Source organism: Chaetodon auriga, chromosome 6 (assembly GCF_051107435.1).
Source record: "Chaetodon auriga isolate fChaAug3 chromosome 6, fChaAug3.hap1, whole genome shotgun sequence".
NCBI classification, from domain to species: domain Eukaryota; kingdom Metazoa; phylum Chordata; class Actinopteri; order Chaetodontiformes; family Chaetodontidae; genus Chaetodon; species Chaetodon auriga.
This window is the reverse complement of record NC_135079.1, coordinates 12,578,909-12,602,269: the sequence shown is the minus strand read 5'-3', so window position 1 is coordinate 12,602,269 and position 23,361 is coordinate 12,578,909. Positions and strand designations below refer to the sequence as shown.

Genomic DNA, 23,361 nt, shown 5'->3' with positions numbered 1-23,361 from the left:
TATTTTATCTTTAACTTCCCTTTTGTCTTGCAGACATATAGGTATATTTACCATATTTACAAAAGGGTTTAGGTTTAAATAAAGGTATTTGCTTGTTTGAGTTTTAATGTTTTGTTTGTCTATGTTTGTTTGTTAAAGCTTTTTTTATTTTATTGAATCTTTATTAAACTCAGAAAGCATCCTGGCCAATAAACAAACGTGAGTTCACTATTACAAATGTAATTATGAAATGATGAAAAGCATTTCTAATACAAGTGTAGATTTCTTCAAAAAAAAACCTAAATATCACCAGAAAATAACTCAAGAGCTGCCGAAAACCATAAAAATAAACAAGACCAATCTAAAATGATAGCAAATAAAAGTATAGATTTTGTCAGCTGAGCCTGTTTTTGTCCAATCGATTTGAAATGTGAGCAGCAAGTGGGTCTCTATGTTTTGACCATGTGTTGCAACACGAAGTGAGGGGGGCTGTCCTATAGCAGCTCTTGAGCAAAGCATAGGACATAGACCATTGGCTGTTATCAACTACATCGTAAGACATTTTCCACTGGATCTGTTTTGCAAATCCACATCCACTCCACAACAGTGTCTCAACAAGATGGGACACCCCTCGTCCAACTTATGGATCCAAACAAAGCAGTTAATACTTTACAGTATGGCGACTGATGATTTTTAGATTTTTGTGTTCTGGCTTTAATGGTTAGTTTTTACTCTGAATTCTGTTTAGCTTTTAGACTTCTTTGCTAAGTCTTAAGTCTAGTTTCGGAAAATCTGATGTGCTCTTGCACCTATTTGTAGGGCTGCTATAAATAGGCCCCTGCTGGCAACACATGCGTGTCTATGATAGGCAGTTACAGAGGCTTTCTTCACACACAGTCTCCAAAGCAACACTGGCAACAACTCAATGGTAAGTTGGAAAATTTACCAAGTTTTAAGGTGACCAAGAGATACCTGAATTATATTCCTAACACGTACAAGTATATAACATGTCTTAGATTGGTGTTTGACCACTAACAAACCTTCCACAACCTGATAGCTGATCCTATTTATAACTTGCTCCATGCAAGTACTTTGCTTGGTTAGAAAGGACAAGCATTGAGTCTCAACTGTGTCTTTGAATTTTGTACGAGCAAATAGCCCAGAGTGTATCTTATACTTTCTTCCACTGACTTCCAACAGATTTTATTACCATTATTAAGTGATTCTTTTTTTCTCCAGGGGCTTTTACATGGATACCACCATTACATTTGAGCCTTGAACAAGCTGTGGAAGTGACAAGACCATTTTTATACCGTGGGTGATAAATTTTTCTCGGATTTTATATTTTTTCTGAATTGCTTCAGTGGACGATGACTTCCAGAAGGCCCATGACTCGCTCTTATTCTGGCAATGGGAGGACAAGCAGCTTCAGCGAAGAGGAGGGGAACTCTTCCAATGGCCGTTCAGAAAGCCGCAATACTTACCTCTCAAATGTTAGGCCTGAAAACAGGTAGACAATCTCATGTATAATCTATGTATACGCAGACCATGTAAATCTGTTTCTTGTGAAGCAGAGCTGTAGGAAAAAAGAAACAAATTTATATTGCATGATGGTCAAGAAACGCATCTGGGTCAGGCAGATCAAGTTAAAACAATCACATAACGGAAAATGTATATTTAAATTCACTTAGATGGAAAGTGTAAATGATGACACTAGTCAATCACATTTATCACATCTTTTAGGCATGTTCTTGTTTCTAATCTACAAAGAATAAGAATAATAAAGCAGTCCTTTTGTCAAAGAGGAGGGCATATATTACTATTTTTTGTAGATGGGTTCTAAATACGCAGATTTTAATCATTGACGTCCCTTCATTTGCCTCCTCTCTGAATAGCTATTCAAGGTATTCTCACTACAGGCCAACGAGGTAATCCATACTTTTAAAACATTCCTCCCAACTAACATCTTAACCACAAAAACTGGTTTACCCCAAGAATGAAACCTACACACGTTTGAACTGTAATGTAAGTGTCCGGTTTGTCCAGTGTTGCCTTCAGTTTTAGTGATGAACATCAGTTTTAGTGTTGGATTGACATCTTTGTTTTGCTTGACATCTCACAAGTCTCTGTGTTACTCCTTCACACTCCCGTCACTACCAGAAATTTCTATTAACATCCTTTCCTCTTAATTAAGAAAGCAAATTGGAATGTACTGCACAGAGGTGAGGAGGTAACTGGAATGATACCAAAGTGGATAACTGCTTGCTTTCTAATGCATTAGTGTTTGCTTCCAGGAGCACATTGTGCAGCGTCATGGCTCAGCTGACTGAGGACATCCAGCCATCCTTTGAGACCACCTTGAAATCAAAGGCAGTGTCAGAAAACTGTAATGTGAAGTTCAGCTGTGTGGTGTCAGGTAAGTCTGCTCTTAACAGCTTTATGATTTGCATCCCTCTACCTATTGTTTCTTGGAGTAACTGCAGCTTTTCAGGTTGTTTGTGGTGTGAAGGGACAGGATGTGACTAATTTGAAAAGGAAGGACTTCATCTTGAAACCACTGAAATGAACTGCTTTGTTCATCCTGAACTGCTCTATAAAAACACATCAGACCATGTATTATTCAGGCTGTTTTTTCAGGACATTGTGTTTTGATTACAGGCAGTTGGGATGGGTGGGGCCATCCAACAGCTGCTGTTTCTCTCTGTGACACATCACCAACATGATGCAACATCCTAAAACACATTCATGCCAAAGCTTCAATTCTGCATTTTGTTCACTGCATAATTTCCCAAAATAATTATTAATATAAAAGGATATTTAGAGCAAATTGTCTCTCAGGTCATAGCCCTGCATGCAACAAATGTTCATCAATAGTGCTTTGTGGCACTATGTTTGTAACTCAGAGGCAGTCAGTTGATTATAATCTATCCATGTCTTTAGGTTACCCAGCTCCAGAACTGAAATGGTATAAAGATGACATGGAAATGGACCGATATTGTGGGCTCCCAAAATATGAAATTCGTCGTAATGGAAAAACCCACACCCTCCATATTTACAAGTACGTAACACAACACTTTGCTAGAGTGATCTATTACAAACATTCAAATTATTAGAAATGCAGCTTTTATTTTTTTATTTTTCGCAAACAGATTACCCATAATATAGAGATTAAGAAGTGTCTCTGTTTACAGCTGCACTTTGGACGATGCAGCCATCTATCAGGTCTCAGCCAGCAATAGCAAAGGTATTGTCTCCTGCTCAGGAGTTCTGGAGGTTGGCACCATGAACGAGTACAAGATCCACCAGAGGTTCTTTGCCAAGCTGAAGCAGAAAGCAGAGAAGAAGAGGAGTGAGTTAGAGTTGCAGACCAAGAAAGATGATAAAGAAAATGTTGAGAAAGAGAAACGGCAGAGTAGCCCAGAACGTCCTCAAAGGAAGCGTCACGCCCCACCACCAGAGGAGAAGCCAGTGGTCAAAAAGCCTGAAGCTGTGGAACAACTGGGAGCTGCTGCTGAACCTAATGGAGTTAGCTCTGAAGTCAAGGAAATAATGCCTGTGACATCCAAAGACAGTGAGCTGGACAAGGAGATATCTCCGTCCGAGAAAACCTTGACCAAAAAGAAAATAAAGATCTCAAATGGTGTAGATGCAGCAGTTAACGGCAGCAGCAGCAGCAGCAGCATCAATAGCAGAAGTCATATGATGGGGAATGGAGGTGAAAACTGTTATGATGGAGGGATCGGTCTGGCACAATTTCTGGCGGAGACTCTCCAGTCCCAGGCTGCAGAGGAGAAACAGAACTCACCTCGAGGGGAGAAACCTAAAGAAATGGATATACCCATCGTAAGTGCCAGTAAAGAGAAACAGAGAGAGCAAGAGAGGATGCAGAAAGAGAGGGAAGAACAAGAAAAAGCATTTGAGGAGGAGGATGAGAGAGAGAAAAGGAGAGAAGAATTGGCCATAGAAAGAGAGAGAGAAAGGGAAAGGCCAATGGCAATGTCACATACAGTACCCTACACAAAACATGGTTCAGAAGTCAGACATCACAGCAAGGCTCACAAGGACCACGATCACCACAACATCCAGGCTTCTATCTCCTCTATGCTCCACACAGTCAAAGACTTTCTCTTTGGTAAGACTAAAAAGGACTCTCATGATCACGTTGAGAGGATGGAGAGAGAGTCTGACCACTCGTCTGCTTCAATGCAGCCTTCTCAACCGGAAACACCACCATCATTTCGGCTCCAACCAAAGTATAATGAATTGTGCGCGCCTCACACAGAGGATGCTGTGCCAATGGAAGTGGATAAACCAAGGGAGCCCACAGAAACTGTGCATACAGACCAGCAGCCAGTGTCAGTGGGGCCGCAGGAACATAAGCATGAAGACAGTGTTCTACACACAGACCTGCTACCAGCTCAGAAACCGCCACCTGACAACATAGACGAGTCCACAGGGCAGAGTGTCATGGAGGCTGGTGATGCTGTGGAGGCCATGGAGGTGTCTGCTGGACCACAGAGCAGCAGGCCAGTTGAAGAAATGTCATTGTCTGGCCTTCAAGTTCTCACTGAGGTATGTAGAAGTGGTCTTGCAGGGCAGCTGACTGTCACCTAAGAGTTATATATAGACTTCGTTTGTGTGAAAAGATAGTACAAGATGAGCTACTTCAGGGCCAAAGCCTGAACTATGCCAACTATGACATAGTTTAGGCTTTGAGCTGCTGGTGGTTGTGGTAGATCAGAAGCAAGTAGTTAGATGCTGTATTCATGGGACAGAAAATACAAACACTTTAAAAGATACAGTAGAAAATCAGTGATCAGCGACCGGTGAAGTGAGTCAGGCTGGCCATGTGAGACTGTGGTTTCACTGCATCCATATCGTTGAAGAGGGACAAACCAAACAAGATAGTGTGGGAGAAATAAGGAACAGGGCAACTTGTACTTAATATGTGTGGGGGTGGGGGATGTTGTCTATCTGCACTGCACACTGTAAGATAGGATGGGGAATATCTCAGATGCTGGCTGTGATGAGTGGGACACCAGTGCGTCAGAGATCATGATGAAACCTGAATGTCAGAGGCAGTTCTCATATTACAAACAGGGCTTTGCATGACAGAGGGCCGTGCGGTGTGGATGAACGGGAGTAGAGTGAGTGCTGTGGCAGGTCTCAGCTTGAAAGCAGGGCCTCGGCACATTGGCCTCATTCCTCACTTGGTTTATGTCTCTCTTTGAAGTGATAAAGCTGGAACTCTTTTTCTTGTTGCCAATATATGTCTGTGTAGCTTCAGCTAAAGCCAACAAGTCAACAAATACAGTGGCCATATCCAATTGAAATCCACTAAAGTAATGGCCAAACCTTAGAAGATACATTCTAATACTCTCAAAAACACTTATTTTCAAAAATTCAATCTAAACCTGAAGTGGTTTTAGTTGCACATGTCAAAAATCACTCAAAGATTCCACTTAGTGGAATGTTACTAATTTGCCTGTTCGTTTGAAGAGAAAATTGGGAAGAATTTGGTGAATTATGTGATAATATCTGAAAGTTTATGTGGCTGTTTTAACCCATCAAAATAAAACATGCACTCAAAGTCTGATATTTGTTTTTGATAACAGATAAGATCCCGTAACTGATTAAAATCTGGATATGGTCTGCATTTATTAACTGTTTTTTCCTTGAAATGCACTTACATGGCATATGCATTAATTCTGCATTGTGCATTAACCACTCGTGTGGTGCACGACATGTGGAAAAGGGAACTGCTCCACCTGCAGAGAGATCGTTAAGTCCATAATGTGGAACTACAGTTGGACCTTTGTTTTTCTTGATAGACGACTAGTTGGAGGAAGTCAGAGCGTTTATCTGAACAATGTTTGCTCACATGAGTGTGATATTCATTTACACACAGAGGTGTAGTGATGACCACAGCTTCATTTTTAGACTGAATGTGACACCGGTTCCCTTCCATCGAAAGCAGCGACTTCTTTTTTTCTTCGCAGTCACTGCTGGCCAAACATGCTGTCACGAGGCGGCATGTGTCTTCCTTTCTCTTCTGCATAAAGTAATGGGGTAGACAGCAAAAAAAGGGACCATAAGAGGGAAAACCCACTTCTATTTGTAGCTTGACTCTTTACTTCTAAATCATCTTTTTTTCTTTTTTTTTTTCTCAAGAATATCATAATTGAGGTTTTTTCACATTAATCCCTCACAGTCAGGTTTCATTCTTTGTCACTTGTAGTTTGGTTTCCTCAAAAGCTTGATGGCTGATCCAGATGTGCACAACAGTTTCATGCGAATCACACACGTTATGACTCTTGCCAAGAGACATGAGCTGTCATTCATTCACTGCCCAGCAAAAGCTTTGTGTAAACAGCACGCTTGTGTCAATCATGTGGGAAATCCCCTGTCTGTGTTTCAACATAAGAACAGAGCACATAAGCACTTCCGACCTCAGCTGAATTGCTTAATGAATGATTAACATAAAAGTTGGAATAAAATCCATGTTCACTAAAAACATTAACCCTGTTTGTTAAGGGTCACAGTTATTTAAATATTTTATTGGTCCCTTGTATGTGTAAACACTTGGTTTCAGCTACCCTGCACGTGACATGAAGTAAAACAGTTCCTGAAATAAGCTGACAGACCATAAAGCACAAGCATGTATTGACTTACTGTAGTTGTTCTGCTTATTTTCTGAGCCATTATCTGCCTATTAACTGGTAATTGATCAACTGTTTTCAGAGTCTAACCACAACGCTCGTCCTCTCTGTCTGGAATATAATGCTGCATTGCAGTGTCACGTTTGTTAGCATCTGTCATGGTTCAGACTTCTCTTGATTTATGGTAGAAAAACATGCCTCAGTCTAAAAGTGTCGCAGCATCACACTGTCAAAGGTCACTGCAGTAAGTTTGTCGTAACAAGCTTCTTAAAAATACTTTAACCTCTTCAATATAACACTGAATGTTTTTCCCAGTGCGGTCTCTTTGCCACAAACAAATTAGACTGTTAGAAATGTTTTGCATGCCTAAGAATCAAACCCAGCAGTGTAAGGCATGTCTGTTAGTTCATTGTGAAAGACAAACACTGCTGTATCTGCAAATGCAGTGAAGTGCTAAAATGCTTTATCCGTTTACTTTCCATCAGGTCTCAGTTATCAAAGAGGTCTCCGTATACCAGCAAGAGCCAGATGGCCTGGTAGTTTCACCACAGCCCAGTAACCAGACTGCAAGAGATGAGTCTTCACCGACGGAAGATATATCTGTCTTGCCACAGACCCAAGCTGGTTATGTAGATGAATCCTCCCCCACACCCACCGTCACTAGTGTGGAAGAAAGCTGGAGTCCCCCCTACAGTGTTATCTTAGTGTCAGACAGCCCCAGTCATGGAGAAGTACCCACTAAAACTTTGCAAGAAGAGGACCTAAGTGTTGATGAGATGAGCAAAGAAGGCAAACCTGACACAGATGAGGGCCGTTCTTCCAATAACTTATGTGAGGAAGAGAAAGCTGAAGTGAAATCGAACAGACAGCCACGCTCAGATATAAACAGATCTGAGATTACTGAATTGACAACATTTTCACTGGAAGAGAGAATAGAGCCATGTGAATCTAAGATACCAGATCAGGTGCTTTTACCTCTGCCTACTGTGGCAGCTTGCGGTGGAGAGAAAGATAATGTGAAAGAAGAGGTTGAACCAGCTTCACTGATTCAGGAAATGAATGTAGGATTTCCGCCCACAGCAGCCCCAGAGAGTTTAGAGAAGGGTGACCTAAAAATACAGCAAGCATGCTCCTCTCCTATAGCAGAAGGAAGCACAGAAGCCCCAAATCTCAGTGAAGTGAGTCCAAACTCATGTATTAGAAGCAGTGAAGAGAGAGGTGAATTGAAAGAGATGTTCATTTCTCCTCTAGAGAAAGATTTAGAAGTTAGCTCATGCAATGATCTAAAAACACAAGAGCCAGGAGATGTGAGCGCTGAAGCGAGGAATGAGAGTTTACTGTATGGAGTGGAGACAGAAAAGAGGGATCCAGTAAATGTGGAGGAGTTTGATGAATCAAAGAGCCTTTCAGTAACACAAAACAAGGAATGTATTTATAGTGTTTTGGAGGAACAGAGTAATGTTGCACAGCAAGACAGCAGTGAGAGACAACTGGGTTGGCCCTCAGAGAATATTCCACAAATCCAAATATCTTCTATTGAAGACACCCCGGATATTACACCAACTGTGCCTGATGTAAACCCAAATGAACATTTTGTGATCCCAAAAATCCAAGTAATGGAGCCTGAGCTCAAAGACTGCACTCTGCCACTAACTATTTTGGTGCTAGACAGGCAAGAGTTGGAGCCAGCTATTTTGCAAAAACATGATGCAACTGGTTTCACGTCAGCAGTAATAATCCAAGACCAGCACGTGACTGATTCTTCAAGTTTGTTGCCCACGCAGAAAGGAATGCAGAATGATTATAACCTGTCACCTACAGAAAAAGTAAAGGAAGTTGCACAATTACATGACAAGACAGAAATGTGTGAGGAGGAGCAGCCACACGTGAAAAGCTGTGAACAACTTCCTCAGATGGATTTTGCCTCAGTTCCTCTTATTAGTGTTTCATGTACTGATAACACAGACGATGATGTATATCTAAACACCCACATGTCAGATGCGCCACAGACCTTTGAAACTCCACCAGTGCCTTTGTTTGTGGTGCCACCGATCTCTATCACTTGTCATGAAAGTGATTGTGCATTCAGACAGTCCACTCAAGTCCGTGAATCAACCGAAACTTCTGCTGCCACACAAAGTAAGAAACATGACCAAGAAGAAATGGCAAATAAGAGTATAAAAGAGAACACCCTCCCTATTCTACATGAAGCTCTTTTACCAACGGTTGTTGACAATGTGCCATCATTCAGTAAAACAACAGAAGACAACATTGTCCCTGAAATCTTAAAGGCAAAACCCCTTAAAGAGGCCAAGATAGAGAATTCCATGTCTGTTGAGGACCTCCAAAGAAACAGACCTTCTGTTGAGAGACTCTGCTCTAAACCCCCAACACATCCGTCACTGAGTCCGGCCAGTCTCCGCAAATTCATGTCCAAAGCTGCTCCAGACTCAGAAAATGTGGGTGACCGTCAGAGTGACAAGGCAGACGATGATCTGAGTGGAGGCTCAACACCAACATCATCCCTCTCATGTGAAAGCAGCCCCCGGCTGAAGCGCAGAGACAGTCTGTCACTCATACGCTCTGCCACTCCCGAGGAGCTCGCCTCCGGAGCCCGTCGCAAAATCTTCATCCCAAAACCTAAAGAAGATGCAGAAGGAGCAGCTGCTGGTGCGCTTGACACTCAGGGTAAGAAGGAGACCCCCTACATGTCACCCAGCCAGGCTCGCAGAGCAGCATTACTGCAGGCTTCCACTGGACAGAATACCCCGCCAATGGAGAGGCGCTCTCCGCTGCTGAGCCGCAGAAAGGTCACCTTGGAGGTGCCAAAAGTCGTGGAGGAGACTCCCACAGAAGAGCCAACCAGCCCCAAACGAGAGGAGAAACCAGCTGAGAAGAAGCTAGACCCTTTGAAAGGTAAAGAATCAATCAACTAATCCTAAAAGACGGAATAATCTTTATGTTGTGAAGGTATTATGTTGTGCGCATGTTTTCCAATAAGGGCCACATCAATTGGCTGATCAGAGTGTGATCAGAACACTGGTGCTTGAGGAGGGGGCAACATTAGAAAGTCTACAGTACAGTATACAGTATGTTTAGTTTAGACACCCCTTCTCTCGCTGACCAACAGCTCCGCAGGTCATCCGTAAGATCAGGGGAGAGCCGTTCCCAGATGCCTCCGGACATCTGAAGCTGTGGTGCCAGTTCTTCAACGTACTCAGTGACTCCACCATTAAGTGGTACAGAGATGAGGAGGAAATACTAGAGGTGAAGAGAAGGTAAATCCCCTTCTTTTACAACATCAACACTACTCTAACCACCTGTAACACAAATCAACAGCAATATCACATGGTGTTCAATTTGTAGTAAAATTACTGCTTGTCACCTTTTTCACTGCTATTACTTTGGGGATTTCCACTGAACACGGCTGCTAAAAATGGACAGGTTCCAAATATGAAACAATAATGCGACAATGATGAACAGGATTTATTTGGGCCTCAGAGACCGCATCCCATGGCCTTCTGTCATTCTCATATTATCGCTGCAGAGACGCCCTGCTCATGTGACTGTGAACCCCACAGCTGTGACACAGAGAGGTGAATCTCTGGCTAGACACAGAAACCGTAACCTGACACAATATTTTTCCCATCTCCAGGGGGCATTAAAAGTCTATATATGTGCTATTGGCTGCTCTGTCAGCAGATTGCTGCCACACAGCATGATCGACTGTTTCACAGTGACACCTTGTGGCTGCTCGTTGAATCTTGGCAGTATGACAAAACTCGGATGTGCCAATCAACTTCACGTCTTTATGATTATGTTTTGTTTTTTGTCCTTTTTTGTCCCCAAGTGGAGGAGATGAAAGCCAGGTAGCTCTGGCTGTTGTTCTAGCATCCAGCCAAGACTGTGGGGTATATGGCTGTTCAATCAGTAATGAATATGGGACTGACACAACTGACTTCCTGCTCAGCGAAGACAGTAAGATACAGTATGCCCGGAGACAAGCATGATATCTACATCTTATAATATCAACTGTGCATTTTATGAGTCCTTTTTCTGTTTTACAGTTCTGTCTGAGATATTACTAAAAGATGATTTGGAAGGTACATTTTCCAATTATCTATTTACCATATCAGGCTTTCTTTTTTTTTAACATTTTTTAAAAATTATTATTGTAAATATCTGTTTCCATTTTCCTCAAGTTGGAGAGGAGATCGAGATGACCCCACTGCTGTTCACCAGAGGCCTGGCCGACTGTGGCAGCTGGGGTGACAAGTACTTTGGCCGCATAATGACAGAGACTTTGCACACTGGGGAGGGCTGCGCTCACAAATCCAGCAGAGTGAAGGTCATTTACGGCCTGGATCCCATCTTTGAATCTGGAAGCACCTGCATCATCAAAGTTCAAAACCCCATCGCCTATGGGACCAATAAGGAGAGCAACCTTGCAGAGAGAAATGCAGAGATTACTAAGCAAGTGAGTCATGGATTTATTGTCCAATAGTCTTTGGTAAATTGCTCCCAATAAACTCCAAGTGATTGCAATTACAGTGCATTAATCTGCTCCATTAAATGCTTTGTGTTGCCAGGAATGCAAAGTCCAAAACATGATTCGAGAATACTGTAAAATCTTTGCTGCTGAAGCAAGAGTTATTGACAACTTTGGCTATTCACTAGAGTAAGTACTTATTATAAAACAGCTCTGATAATTAGTTCCTCTTGAAATGTTCAACACTGCTGATGATCAACCCTCTATTAATTTTTTTGTGTCGCTCACAGAGTGATTCCTCAGTATCTGATGTACCGGCCTGCAAACTCTGTGCCATATGCCACAGTGGAGGCTGATCTCAAGGGTGCCTACCTCAAGTATTGCATGATGGATCCTAAAGGCAGGCTGATTACACAAACTGTTTCTGAGGTGGAGCAGAAATGCAGCACCTTCCAGCATTGGATCCATCAGTGGACACACGGCAATATGTTGGTCACTCGGCTGGAGGGTAAGGCACACATACAGGTTGCAAGTAAAGTGGCCATTTATCAATTTATGGGAATGATAATACTAATAATCATCCGTGATTCATTTTTGCAGGTGTTGAAACGAAGATTACAAATGTTAGAGTTGTGACCAAGTCAAAAGGGTTTGTATTAAAACTAGTACACGCAAATGTTTGTTGAGATTATCAGATCAGATTATCTGGATTAAAATGTTGTCCCTTGTATTTTAGATACCAAGGACTAACAGAGTATGGCTCTCCTGAAGTATTCGAACAGTTCCTGACACACCATCAGTGCAACTACTACTGTGGACTTCTCGGATTGCACCCACTTAAGACAATGGATAGTCTGCAACAGCCCACCAAGATGAAGGGCTCCAGGAGCCCCCTGCTCAACCGCAAGTTGGGCTCCAGCAGCCCACAGCTGCAGCGGAAAGGACAAAGCCCTCAGATGTTTAGAAAGGCCAATTCTAGTCCAAAGGTCACTAGAAAAGTTCAAGAGGCAGAGGACAATAAATCAAGTGCCAAACCCAAGCCTGCAGAAACAGTTGATGTCCTTGAAATGAGGTAGGGAAAAAGTGCCTCTTTTGTGTCAAGCAAGATTTTATTGCTTTTAATGTTAGTATTACCTGTTTCTTTCCAGTTACCAAAGCCAGCAAGGTCTTGAAGAGTAAGATCAGGCACGTGCACAGATAGACCCAAAGTGGGCTTGAGCCCCTGTCCATCTGCCCTCAGACTTCACTGCCCTCTAGACCGGTGTTACCTGTATTATTATTATTATCTAAACAAGGCTACTCTGCTACTCCTTGCATTGCCACCAGTTTGACGTTTTTCTCATCTAAACTGAACTTGCAGCGCTGGGTGCAGTAACCCAGCTGGATGAGTTTGTCATGCACATCAGTGCCTCTGTGAAAATTTTGGTGCCATTCTGGTGTTAAATCTTGCTATGCTTTCGCCAAAAGCAGGTCTTAGGGAAAGCAATGTGCGCTGTGTTATTTTCCTGGCATTATTTGATGGTTGTGTCCAAGCGCACACCTCAAAATCACATGAACGCCTTCTTGAATGTTATGCTTGTTTCTTTCACGTACTGTATTCCCCAGACAATAGAAATGTCAAAATCTGCCATTGAAAATATTAAAAATGATATTTGAAGTTGAGTCTGTACTGGGGTAGGTGAAGGGATTAACAGTATCTGTCCTTCTGGATGTCTGGATTGACTTCTTTTATGGTTAATTACATTTCTACAGCCATCTGAAGGCAGCAGGTTTCATTTGGTTCAAAGTTCAAAGTTCAAAGCAATGCAATTATGCACGCATTATCCAGAGTGGATACCAGGCTATTGCAGAACTACACAGATTTCATAGTTTATGTAAACACCAAACTGCTCAGCTGTAACTTGAGGTCTACACATCATCAGCCATCACTCTGCATCTTCATCCAAAAACCTCAGCTGCCTGCATCATCTCCTTTCTCCTAAAAGATGCACCATGATGTTTTTATTTCAACAGAGAAAGGCCCATGGCTGTAACTGTTTCAGTTAAATCTGACTGTAACCAACAGGAATCAAGCGTGTCTTGTTTTTTAACCTTAATTTTCTACATTTCTCCCTGGAACTTTGAATAGTAGGTTTGCCTTCTTAAGTCGGAAATATGAGGAGTTCATGTAGCTAAACAGCTTACTTTAACGTGGCACGTTATGACTAGTGTGTCACTATCAGACTCCTATCACCTCGATGAGTGGACAGACAACTCCCCAAGCAATTTGTCAACTCAAAATCATCATCACTGTTCTTCACTCTGAAAAGCTTTGCAGTAAAGTTTCGCTCCTTTCCTTTAATGAAGAGATGCCAACATTTCAGTGGTTTGATTTCAAGCATTATGGAGAATAAAGCCACAGCCGCAGAAGGGGCTGAGCTAATGTGTTCAAATTAAATGCTGCATGTTCATCTGTGATGTACAGCGTGTGTGTAGGGCATAAAGTTTATTTTGGAAACTATTTATGGTTGGCATTTGAACTTCTTATGCAGAAACTTGAGCTCATGCTGTTGACTTACAGCATCATTTTTAGGTCAAAGATGTTTGTGTGCACTTTGTTTTTGGCATTACTTTTGAATAGTTTTTGAGTACTTTGTTGTGTCTGTGTCTTTAATAGGTCCTCTTCATGTATTTTAGAATGCTACTGTCAAAGCAATGAGCACTAAGGGGCTTACCAGTAAACTCTTTAACTGTGGTCTGCTCATGCTCATTGACATGCAAACACACGAGTCACATGGAAAGCTGCTAATTGAGTTCCACACAGTCACTTGGACCTGACCTATGGACCGTGGGATAAAAGCACACTGAACAAAATAACCAAAAGAGCAGACTCAGAGTTTTCAGAAGCCGATTGATCACTCAGTAAAGCTCCCTGCATAAACTCTGTGCAATTTCACAGCAACTGGCAATCACCAGTCATTGAACAGGGGAGCTGTGAGTTTTGCTGGTGTGCAGCTAGTCAGCAGTAACCAGACCAATGTTAAGCATCGCTTATTGTTTATAGTCTACTCTTTAAAAAAAAAAAAAAATCAAATGAAAGCTATTCTGTTATCTCACGGGTTCGCACAGGTGTTCATGGTTCATTATTAACAAGTCTGCTTCCGTTGATCAACACCTCACTATAAACCTTTACTTTCCTAACTTGTAACATGGATCACAGGAGTTTCAAAAAATCCAGAACTCTCTTGGAATTTCTTTAAAGGATTACTGGTTAATGATCAATGAGAGTCTTCAAATGAGTCCAAATAGCTGCTCTCAAACTCTGCTGTTACTATAAAAACACTCTAAATGCATGATTGTTTATCTTAGAGAAGTATGTTGAAATGAGGTGGAAATGTCAGTTGGCAAAAGGTGGTGAAAACAGTCACGTTAAGGTGTGGTGTCATGGAAATGTTGTATTTATGTGTACATAAAGTCAAAGCACTAAATATCTGAAGTAGAGTGAAGAAAACCTGGAAACATGCGAGTGAGTGTGTGAGTGAGTACATGAGTGAGTCGTTAAGAATAAATGTGGGTTTTGCAATGTGTGCTGCCTTTGTTATGTTACATCATGTCGGCTCATGTTTTTTTAATAAATATGTAAAACATTTGTGTCCAAGCATAGTTCCCATTTTTATTTTGTCAAAAAGTATGGCTGCATGTCAGTATAATTATTAATAACATTATGAAATAACTGAGGTACTCAATTTTATATTCATCACACTGTCAAGTATTTCCTGAGGTATATATCTGAAGGTGTGTCTTTATAATCCTTAGCTTTGAATAAAAGCCGATATCTGAATTAATTTACAATATAATACATGATAGGTACATCCATCTTTAAAACATATGCATACAGGCTTTACATTTTTACATTAACTGTGACAGAAATATACAAACACAGAGACAAATTAAGCACAGCATGAAAACACTGATATGCACTTTTCTCCTCTACTTACAGACGTCCACAGAAGAAATATTACAACACTGACAGCATCTAGACAAAAACACAGTGGCATTTGCTACTATGTTCCACATTCCTTCAAATGAGATGGTCCCATTGTTCACAGTGCTGCAAAAGAATTCATTTGAGATGTAAGTCCAATATCACAGCGGGATACTCAACAGCTAGAGTGCACATTTAAGAATGTATTAAAGCTGCAGTAGGTAATTTTTTTGTCATATTTGTTAAAACTGTCCCTATGCCCAGACAGCAGTACATGAAACATGTAATCTGTGAAAAAAAAAACGGTTCCATTGGTCCCACCTACTGCTCCTACTGCGATTTGCAAGAATCCACCGCGCCCGACACAAAACAACCAATCAGAGCCAGGGGGAGGGGCTTGGAGGCAGGGCGTGAGTGCAGCGGAAAGGGATTTGGAGTGACGAGGAACTTGTTGGTTCAAATTTTCAGGCTAAGTCTGCTCTCTTCTCCATCTTACCTACAGCACCTTTAACCACGTGTCTATGTTTTTTTCCCTAATACGTAATTTCAACTTTGTAATAAAAATGTATGTGCTTACTTTTCAAAGAGGTCTTCACAGCAAGTTTGTACATTTGCATCGGTGGCGTTGAAAGCAGATACCTTTAGCAACTCCACGCAGTCAAGTGGAGGGACAAAGAGGATGCCTAAGAGATAAAGCATAAAAGCTACTCAGTCACAGTCTAATAGGAAACAAGTTAAACTCCACTGCCGCCTCGATTCAAAAGCTCTTACCTGCAATGGAAGCATTGACAAGAGATACACAAGTCCCAGTGAGCATAGCTCTCAACACCAGAGATGAGATGTCACTTTTTCTGGGTGGGCATATAGAGGCTTTGAGAAAAGACAACAACGTGTCAGAAATCTACTGAGTGAATCCTGGGGCAGGACACAAACATGACCATGGGATGATGAAATACTCACACAGGCCTCCAATCACAATACCCAGTGAGCTGAAGTTGGCAAATCCACAAAGAGCATAAGTGGTGATTATTTCTGATCGGACCTGAAACACGAAAACACGAAACCATGTTATTTAGCACAGTGTGATAGTTTCTCTACCACTTCAGTACTCGTTGAACACTGACATGAATGACATTCAAATTCCAATTAAGACGATTACTCACAGATATCCACTGTTTTTCACCATTGATGATTTCAGCGAGTCCACTGAGCCTGTTGATTTTCAGTTCAGATAATTTCTCATAAGCCACAAACTCATTGAGGAAGAGCTTTGTGCCGATTAGTTCAGCCACAATGAAACTGTCAGCATATGGTACTCCCATCATAAAGGCCACAGGCATGAACACATAAGAGCAAATCAGCTGTGAACACAGAAAGACACATTTGGACATCGTTAGACTCACTGAATTTAAAGCTGAACCTCAAGCTCCAGCCAGCTTCTCAGCTCTCTGCTTTCAAATGTGAAATCATTTGTGTTGAGATTAAAGCTTTGACAAGTGCGACTGGAAAGAGGTAACACCGTGCGTGTTCCCACTCTGCGAGAACAAAAGCCTGCTGTGACACCTGAATGTGCTGGCGAGTGTGAAAACTCCTTCACGGTGAGAGGTTTCAGGAACATGAGAAGTAAACAAAAGGAACTGAAAATATTTGCTGTTTAACAAGGAACCTGCTGATGTGCAGATGTGCTGCAACCTCCAGGAGACATGCACGGAAGTTTACATCTGCAATTCTTTTTTAAACTAACTCTCACAAACACTGGTTCCACTCAATACTGACTGACCCAAACTGCACCTGCAAGTAGCATCATGATCACTACCATCATTAAATGATCCCAAAAAGCATTGAATATTATCTAAATGTAACACTTAAGTTAGTAGTTTTTTGCTAAATAGTACCTGAAATGTGATTGCAGGATATCCCACCATGCCTCCCAGCCAACTCAAAGCTTGATTTATGAACCCGAGGATGGCAAGAAAGGCTATCAGATTTGCTGCAATGTTAGCAACGAGGCCGATTGAAGCAGATGCTCCGCTGCTGGCAGCCTCCAGGATGTTCTGTTCATCTCTAGGAAGTTCAAAAAAAATCATTTCATTCATAAAACCAGAAAAATCATGAAAGGGAAGAGAATAAAAGAGAGGATGGATATACATACCCACAAGCCACCTTAATGTTCTCATCTGACTTGAAGGGACTCTCCTCTGTCTCTGGGTAAGAGAGTTTAGAGATGGCTAAGGCGCAAGGAGCAGCCATCACAGAGGCTGATATCAAGGAAGATGCATCAATCTGCAAAATACAACGAAATGACATTTATTTCAGGTGGTCGTGGTGGAGTTACTGCAATAATCAGCAACAGAAACTGTATTTGATACAGACACAGAGCAGATACAAAACTGATCATGTAAGAGTCAAACTCATCTCTCTCCAAAACCTTTTCAGTTTTTATGAAGCATGTAGTCTCTTCTCTTCAGTCTGCTAACTGTGCCATTGAGCTGATGCCCAGCAGCCGTCTAAAGAAGGTTTTTGACTGCTTGTCACAGAACTACTGCAAGACCCTTCCTTACAGACACAGGCTTCTGTGGAAAAGCACTCTCCATGCCAGTAATATTAATTACATAATAGCAAAGCATTCATTCATTCATCTGGTTTATCTTCACTTATCTGGCTTTACTGGCATCCAACTGAAGTAACAGGGTGGGGCTCTCAGGCTCAATTCTAGTTCTTACTTAACAGGTTAACACTACTTTGTTCCCATTGGGGAGATCTTTTCAGAAATAACAAATATTCCTTGAGGTGTGCCCCAAGGTTCAGTCCTGGGCCCCAGTCTCCTCTGTCTGTACATGCTGCCATGATCTATAAACATGTTTCCATGGCCATGCAGAGACATGGAGGAGAATCTGAGAATCTAATTAAAAACTCAAAGTGGCTTTCGCTCCCTTAACAAACATTGTGTCATGACCAGGAAATTATGTTAAGTTATGTTTAGTGTTTGTCTTGTGTCTGTGTTGTCTCGTGGCTTTTATTTTGACATCCCTCTCTCCTCTCGTTTGTGTGCATGTGTATATATAGTCTTTGTCTCCCTTTGTCCTGTGCCAGTTCGTCTTGTCTTGTTAAGTCAGAGAACCACGCCAGTCCCATGCCATGCTTCATGTCCTTTCAGGTTTTGTATTACTTTGATACTTCGTCTTGCCCTTTGCCATAGCCTGAGTCGCTTTCCTCGTTTGAGTGTTTTTCGTTCTTTTTTCCTCTTAGTGAGTGATTCCTTATTTTGTGCACTTTGTGATTTTTCCTCCGTAGAGTGATTTTCTGTTGTTATTTTGTCTTTAATAAATTGTTTGATTGAGCCTTGTCTCCAGAGTCGTGCATTTGGGTTCAAGTCCGAGTTCAGTCGTGACACATTGCCTATGAAAAACGAATTTGTGCTTCTGTTAACACTTTCAATTACGGTTTTGCACACTTTACAGGCCTTCCTATCAATGTTATCAAACATCTACGATTAGTTCAAAGTTCTGCAGTCACGATCTTCACCAACATAAACCTGAGGGCACATATCACCCTAGACCAAAGGCTCTTCTCTCACCGCCTCACTCCAGATTAAATCACTGGCCTCCTCACAGTTTATGCTCTTAACATATCACTGATTTGTGCTGACACTCTCACATTAACCATTCTTCACTAGATTAGCAAAAATTACAAAATCACTGGCCGCGATACATATGACTATTGCTTAGCTATTGTTTTGTGTTGGAGTTATTTAACCTTTCTGAGGCTATTGTACGGTGGCCCTGAGTGTAATTTCAATTTCAATTAATTTTATTTTATGGGGGAAAAAAAAAAGAAAAACGTCATCCTGGCAGCGGGCCTCCTGCATTTAGTTTACACAGCCTCAGACTCTAGACTCTCCCCCTCGCTGTTTTTACCTAGATCCTGTACTTTGTTTTACCCCCACACTACAGGTTATGATTCCCGAACTACTGTTATTAATTCATTTTCAAATATGTCTTTTACTTATTGTCTCTGTTTATGTCTGTTTTTCACCTTTTGTAAAACACATTCTGTTGTCCCTTTTTGTGTGAACTGTTCAATATAAAAATATTATCATTGTATGTGTTATGTGGTGGTGTGAAAACAACGTCATCTCACCCCAAATGAGATGAATGCCCCCATGACACTGCCTGCAATTGTGGCAAATCCGCCAGTCAAAACAGCATGGATCTCCGATTTGGTCATGTCCTTCAAATAGGGGCGGATCAGCAGCGGAGCTTCGGTCTGACACACAGAAAACATGGAGGGGAAAAAAAGCAGAGTAACTGTAGCTTTTTTTTTTGTTTTGTTTTTTTATTGCAGTTATTATTGCTTGTTTATGTAATCATAAAACGAAATTACAGATAGATTGGAGCCCTGGACATGTCATAGCCAACTGTAATCAGACAAGTGTTAAAGGTAATGTTGAAAAGACAGTAAGCCTTGCCCAGAGTACCTGGCCAACAAATATATTGCCTGCCACACTCAAGGTCTCTGTGGGAGAGGTTCCCATCGTTATCTGCATAACCCATGAGATCTGCGTGGACAAAAACACATGGCTTTTGGTCATAGTGTCACTGCAGGCTCAAGCAATATACAGCCAGACCTAGAGAAACCTGTGATGCTGTGAGGTACCTTTCCTTTGAACCTTTCCTTACCTTCAGAATGAGCCACTGCATTACCCCCAAAAAGTAAAGTACAGACATCACGCTGCTGAAGAATACGACAATGGGCAAAGCCTGGGGAAGAAATCAAAGCTTAAGTTAAACACATTCAATTTCAACTTATAGTCTTGCCTAAGCATGCATATTTAAGAAAAAATACATTATCATCCTCTCATCCACTTACTTGAAAGGCAAAAATGTTCGAGATTAGATCCCCAAAAACAAACGATGACCCTTCTTTGGTATAGTCAAGGAATATCTGTAATTATAGGACAAAGAAGAAACATGGGCTAGATTATTTCAAATGAGAATTCTTCATTCATTAATGATGTTTATCACCAGATCACTCATTCATTTGGATTTTACAATGCAAAGTCACAGAACTGAAGCGATAACTTAGAAGAGACAGCAGACTGAACTACACGTTAAAAAGTCCACATGCCTGTGTGCACATAATGCTAACTCAACCCTTGGATGACCCAAGAATATGGGTGAAGAACATAATAAAGTAGCTTTAAAGATAAGCATGTGGAAGCATAGACTCAGTTCAAGAATATTGTGCCCTTGTAGATGAGGAACACTGTGTGCCACACATGTAACGTCTGTTGTGCAAACCAAGGACTGCTTAGAAATGCTGGATCACACATTTCACAGTAATACTACTCCAAGATATGTTGAATATAACTACAGTCTGGATGTTATTAATATTATACAAACTGCATGCTGTTCACATAGAATAACTGATTTTATAATGTACAACATTGTGTTTGCTAATGATTTGGGGGTTTTATGGTAAATATTTGTGATGTCAGAGGAGGAGGAGGAGCTGAGCTTGCGTAATAATCATCGGTGTGTATCCTACTATTCCATATATGGAGATCACACACATTCTTAACTATTTGCTGATGTAAAATTGAAGCTAACTCCCACTAAAACTGCATATTTATTATTCTTAGGACATTCAAGTTTAGTACCTGCACTTGTTTTCCAAGCCATTGGAAAGCTACGAGTCCAGGGTGTGTTCTTATAACAAAAAGGCCGATACAGAACTGCAACCCAAGACCCCAAAACACAGGCCTCCATGTTACCTAAAAACGATTTTTTAAAAAGAAAGTAGTTAGACCATCAGTGCAACAAGGAGTCTCTATCACGTCTTATGTTATCACAAGGAAGCACTTCTGTTAAACCTTAAGATTATGGTGGCACAAGGCCAAATGATATCCACAGTCTCAGCAAAACAGAATGAGATAACTTGTGAGATAACGCCCGAGCGTGTTTCGAAACAGTTGTCACAACAGTAATTATTCATCCTTGAGAAGAGTCAGTGACTCTGCAGAACTCACCGCTGCCCTGTGTGCCGACAAGAGGAACACAAGCAGGACGAACATGCACACACCTCCAAAAGAGATAAGCTGCTCTGGACGCTGGCTCGTGTCCAAGACAAGCCACACAATGAACAGGACAACCACCGCTAAGATGAAGAGCCTGAAAACACAATAAAACACACCTTCGCTCATTCACAGATTCCATCGTGTGTGGCTCATTGACATCCTGGGGACGATGCAACTGAAAACAAGTCAACCACTTACCACTTTATCCATCTCAAGTTAGATCTAAAGCATCTAACTGCAGGTCTGAAACACCTACTGATGCTTTCGCCCTTGTACTCCTTCACAAGTTCATATGATGCGATAAAAACAGCCACGCAGGTTAAGACTACAAGAGCAGTGGCCCGCTCGAAATCCAGCACACAGGCTGCAATGAAGTACGCCACATAACCTACAGAACAGAAAACAGCATTTCATCAGAAATCATCGCTGCTGTTCACAGAATTATTCATGTTATAGTTTTTAAAAATCACACGCATCAAAGTGTGCTGAATAAACTGCTACTGATTGTAACATCTGAACACAAATGAACAGACTTAATATTACCTGCTCCGAGTATGCCCAGCACAATGTATTTGAAGGTTTGCGAGTGAGCCTTGATGTAATCCTCTGTGGCGTTAATCGGCTTGGAAACTTGGCTGCAGCACGGGACACATTAGAAATAAGTTAGAAATAAGTGTGCAAAATATACTTTAAAATAAACTATACACTATGTACTGTTTGAACTATTCTACTCGTGAGCATTTCACATAATTATAGATTCAATATCAGGTAATATCCAGTACATTTACACAGAAGTTATTTACCTGTATTGAATACAATCAAATTTGTCAGATTGTCTCTTGAATTTTATGTTAGTTATGCATTTACACTACTGCACATCTACGCACAGTATAAGCTACATCAACATTAGCTTAGCATTGCGGTACCCAGAAGTACTGTAACCCCAATAAGTCCCTTAAACTGACACACCTCAAGTATGATCCCAGTCCTTTTTTAGTCTTTTTTGTCTGCTTGTTGACACTGCTAGTATCAGAAATGTTGTTCTCCTATGAAAAAAAAGGGCATTTTATTTTTCAAAAATCCTAATGATGTGCATTTTGTTGAAAAAATGAAATGAGTTACATACCTCGAGCTCAAAAGCCTTGTTATCCACGCCATTTCTGTCGGCGTGGATTACGGTTTTGAGGTGGAAGTCGCTGGTTTCTGCTGAAAAACACAATCATTGCAGACTTTAGCAACCAGGAATGCCAAACAAGTAACAAGCTGTGTGTCTATGCACTGTGAAAGATTTAAAAAAACCCCTCAAAATAAGTCCACAGAAGAGTCCTCGTGGCTTATCTTTTGAATAAAGATGCACAAAAATACCAGTTCACTACTGCAAAACAAACGGCTTGATTCAAGGAAAAGCAGAGTTAATGGCTTACTCATTGTGCGTCCTCCTAAACCCGGCAGCCAAATGCTGTGCTTTAAAAAACCACAGCGGGAATATACACTCTGCCCCCTATGAAAAATCTTATCATTTATTAACAGACACCATACGTAATGCTCTGATCTGTCTTGGGAGGGACAGGACGTGAGCACAAGTGTGATAATGCATCAGGAATGATTTAATGGGCCTTATGAAGCAACACTTGATCAGACGTGATGTGGGCCACATTCATCAAATCACTGAAGCAACAGCTGATAAGGTGTGAATTCATGACGGCTGATGTAAATTCAGCTTGAAAAGTTGAAATGTGACAACACGGGAGAATACATAGTGAATTAATCATGAATGAGTTTGTCTGTAGGAGGCTGTGCTCCACCCATTTAAGTCATAAAAAGTCATGCTTAGTGCTCTTGTTTGTTAAGGAGACTGAGATGGACTAAAAATACATCTCTCTCAGTCACATGCAACAACAACAACATGATGAATAAGACTTAAAAGCACATTTTCTTTTCCTTTTTTTTCTAATCTAATAATACTAGTATTATCCACTAATAATACTTTATCCAGTAATTTCAGAGAATGTAGCACATAATATACTGGTAAGATAGCCCGAAGGTAAGTATGTGAACTATGACGATGCTATTTAGTACAGAAAGGGAAGTTATATGCTTCTGTCTGTGCAGATTGAGATACGCAATTTTCGTGGGTGGAAGGTGGCAATAATTTTATCAAAGGATCTCATCTCTCAAACAACACTGTGTATTT

General features: G+C 41.1%; 2 protein-coding genes across 2 annotated transcripts; one reads left to right on the top strand and one right to left on the bottom strand.

Annotated features, from left to right (window-relative positions):
- The first annotated feature begins 1,349 nt into the window (after positions 1-1,349).
- alpk3a (alpha-kinase 3a) lies at positions 1,350-14,756 on the top strand. Its single transcript, XM_076732784.1, has 13 exons — positions 1,350-1,489; positions 2,274-2,395; positions 2,920-3,037; positions 3,171-4,551; positions 7,124-9,554; positions 9,769-9,916; positions 10,489-10,616; positions 10,706-10,741; positions 10,841-11,115; positions 11,228-11,316; positions 11,418-11,635; positions 11,728-11,776; positions 11,864-14,756. Exons 1-13 carry the CDS (start codon positions 1,350-1,352, stop codon positions 12,201-12,203), a joined length of 5,475 nt encoding a protein of 1,824 aa, XP_076588899.1. The 3' UTR covers positions 12,204-14,756.
- On the bottom strand, positions 14,588-22,325 carry slc28a1 (solute carrier family 28 member 1). The gene is made up of 16 exons (XM_076732471.1): positions 22,294-22,325; positions 21,711-21,802; positions 21,366-21,555; positions 21,120-21,261; positions 20,751-20,864; positions 19,961-20,035; positions 19,771-19,851; positions 19,569-19,649; positions 19,232-19,357; positions 17,244-17,374; positions 16,987-17,155; positions 16,255-16,452; positions 16,052-16,133; positions 15,863-15,961; positions 15,669-15,774; positions 14,588-15,217 (listed from the first exon to the last, which is right to left on the bottom strand). The coding sequence occupies exons 1-16, from the start codon at positions 22,323-22,325 to the stop codon at positions 15,097-15,099; spliced, it is 1,839 nt and encodes a 612-aa protein (XP_076588586.1). The 3' UTR covers positions 14,588-15,096.
- Positions 22,326-23,361: the final 1,036 nt, after the last annotated feature.

Coding starts and splice junctions, on each gene's coding strand:
- alpk3a (XM_076732784.1), top strand. CDS start 1,350: ATGACTTCCAGAAGGCCCATGACTCGCTCTTATTCTGGCAATGGGAGG. Junction 4,552..7,123: donor GCCTTCAAGTTCTCACTGAG/GTATGTAGAAGT, acceptor ACTTTCCATCAG/GTCTCAGTTATCAAAGAGGT. Junction 10,617..10,705: donor CTTCCTGCTCAGCGAAGACA/GTAAGATACAGT, acceptor TCTGTTTTACAG/TTCTGTCTGAGATATTACTA.
- slc28a1 (XM_076732471.1), bottom strand. CDS start 22,325: ATGGCGTGGATAACAAGGCTTTTGAGCTCGAG. Junction 20,865..21,119: donor TGTCGGCACACAGGGCAGCG/GTGAGTTCTGCA, acceptor AATCGTTTTTAG/GTAACATGGAGGCCTGTGTT. Junction 17,375..19,231: donor GGGCATTCATCTCATTTGGG/GTGAGATGACGT, acceptor TGTATTTTGCAG/ATTGATGCATCTTCCTTGAT.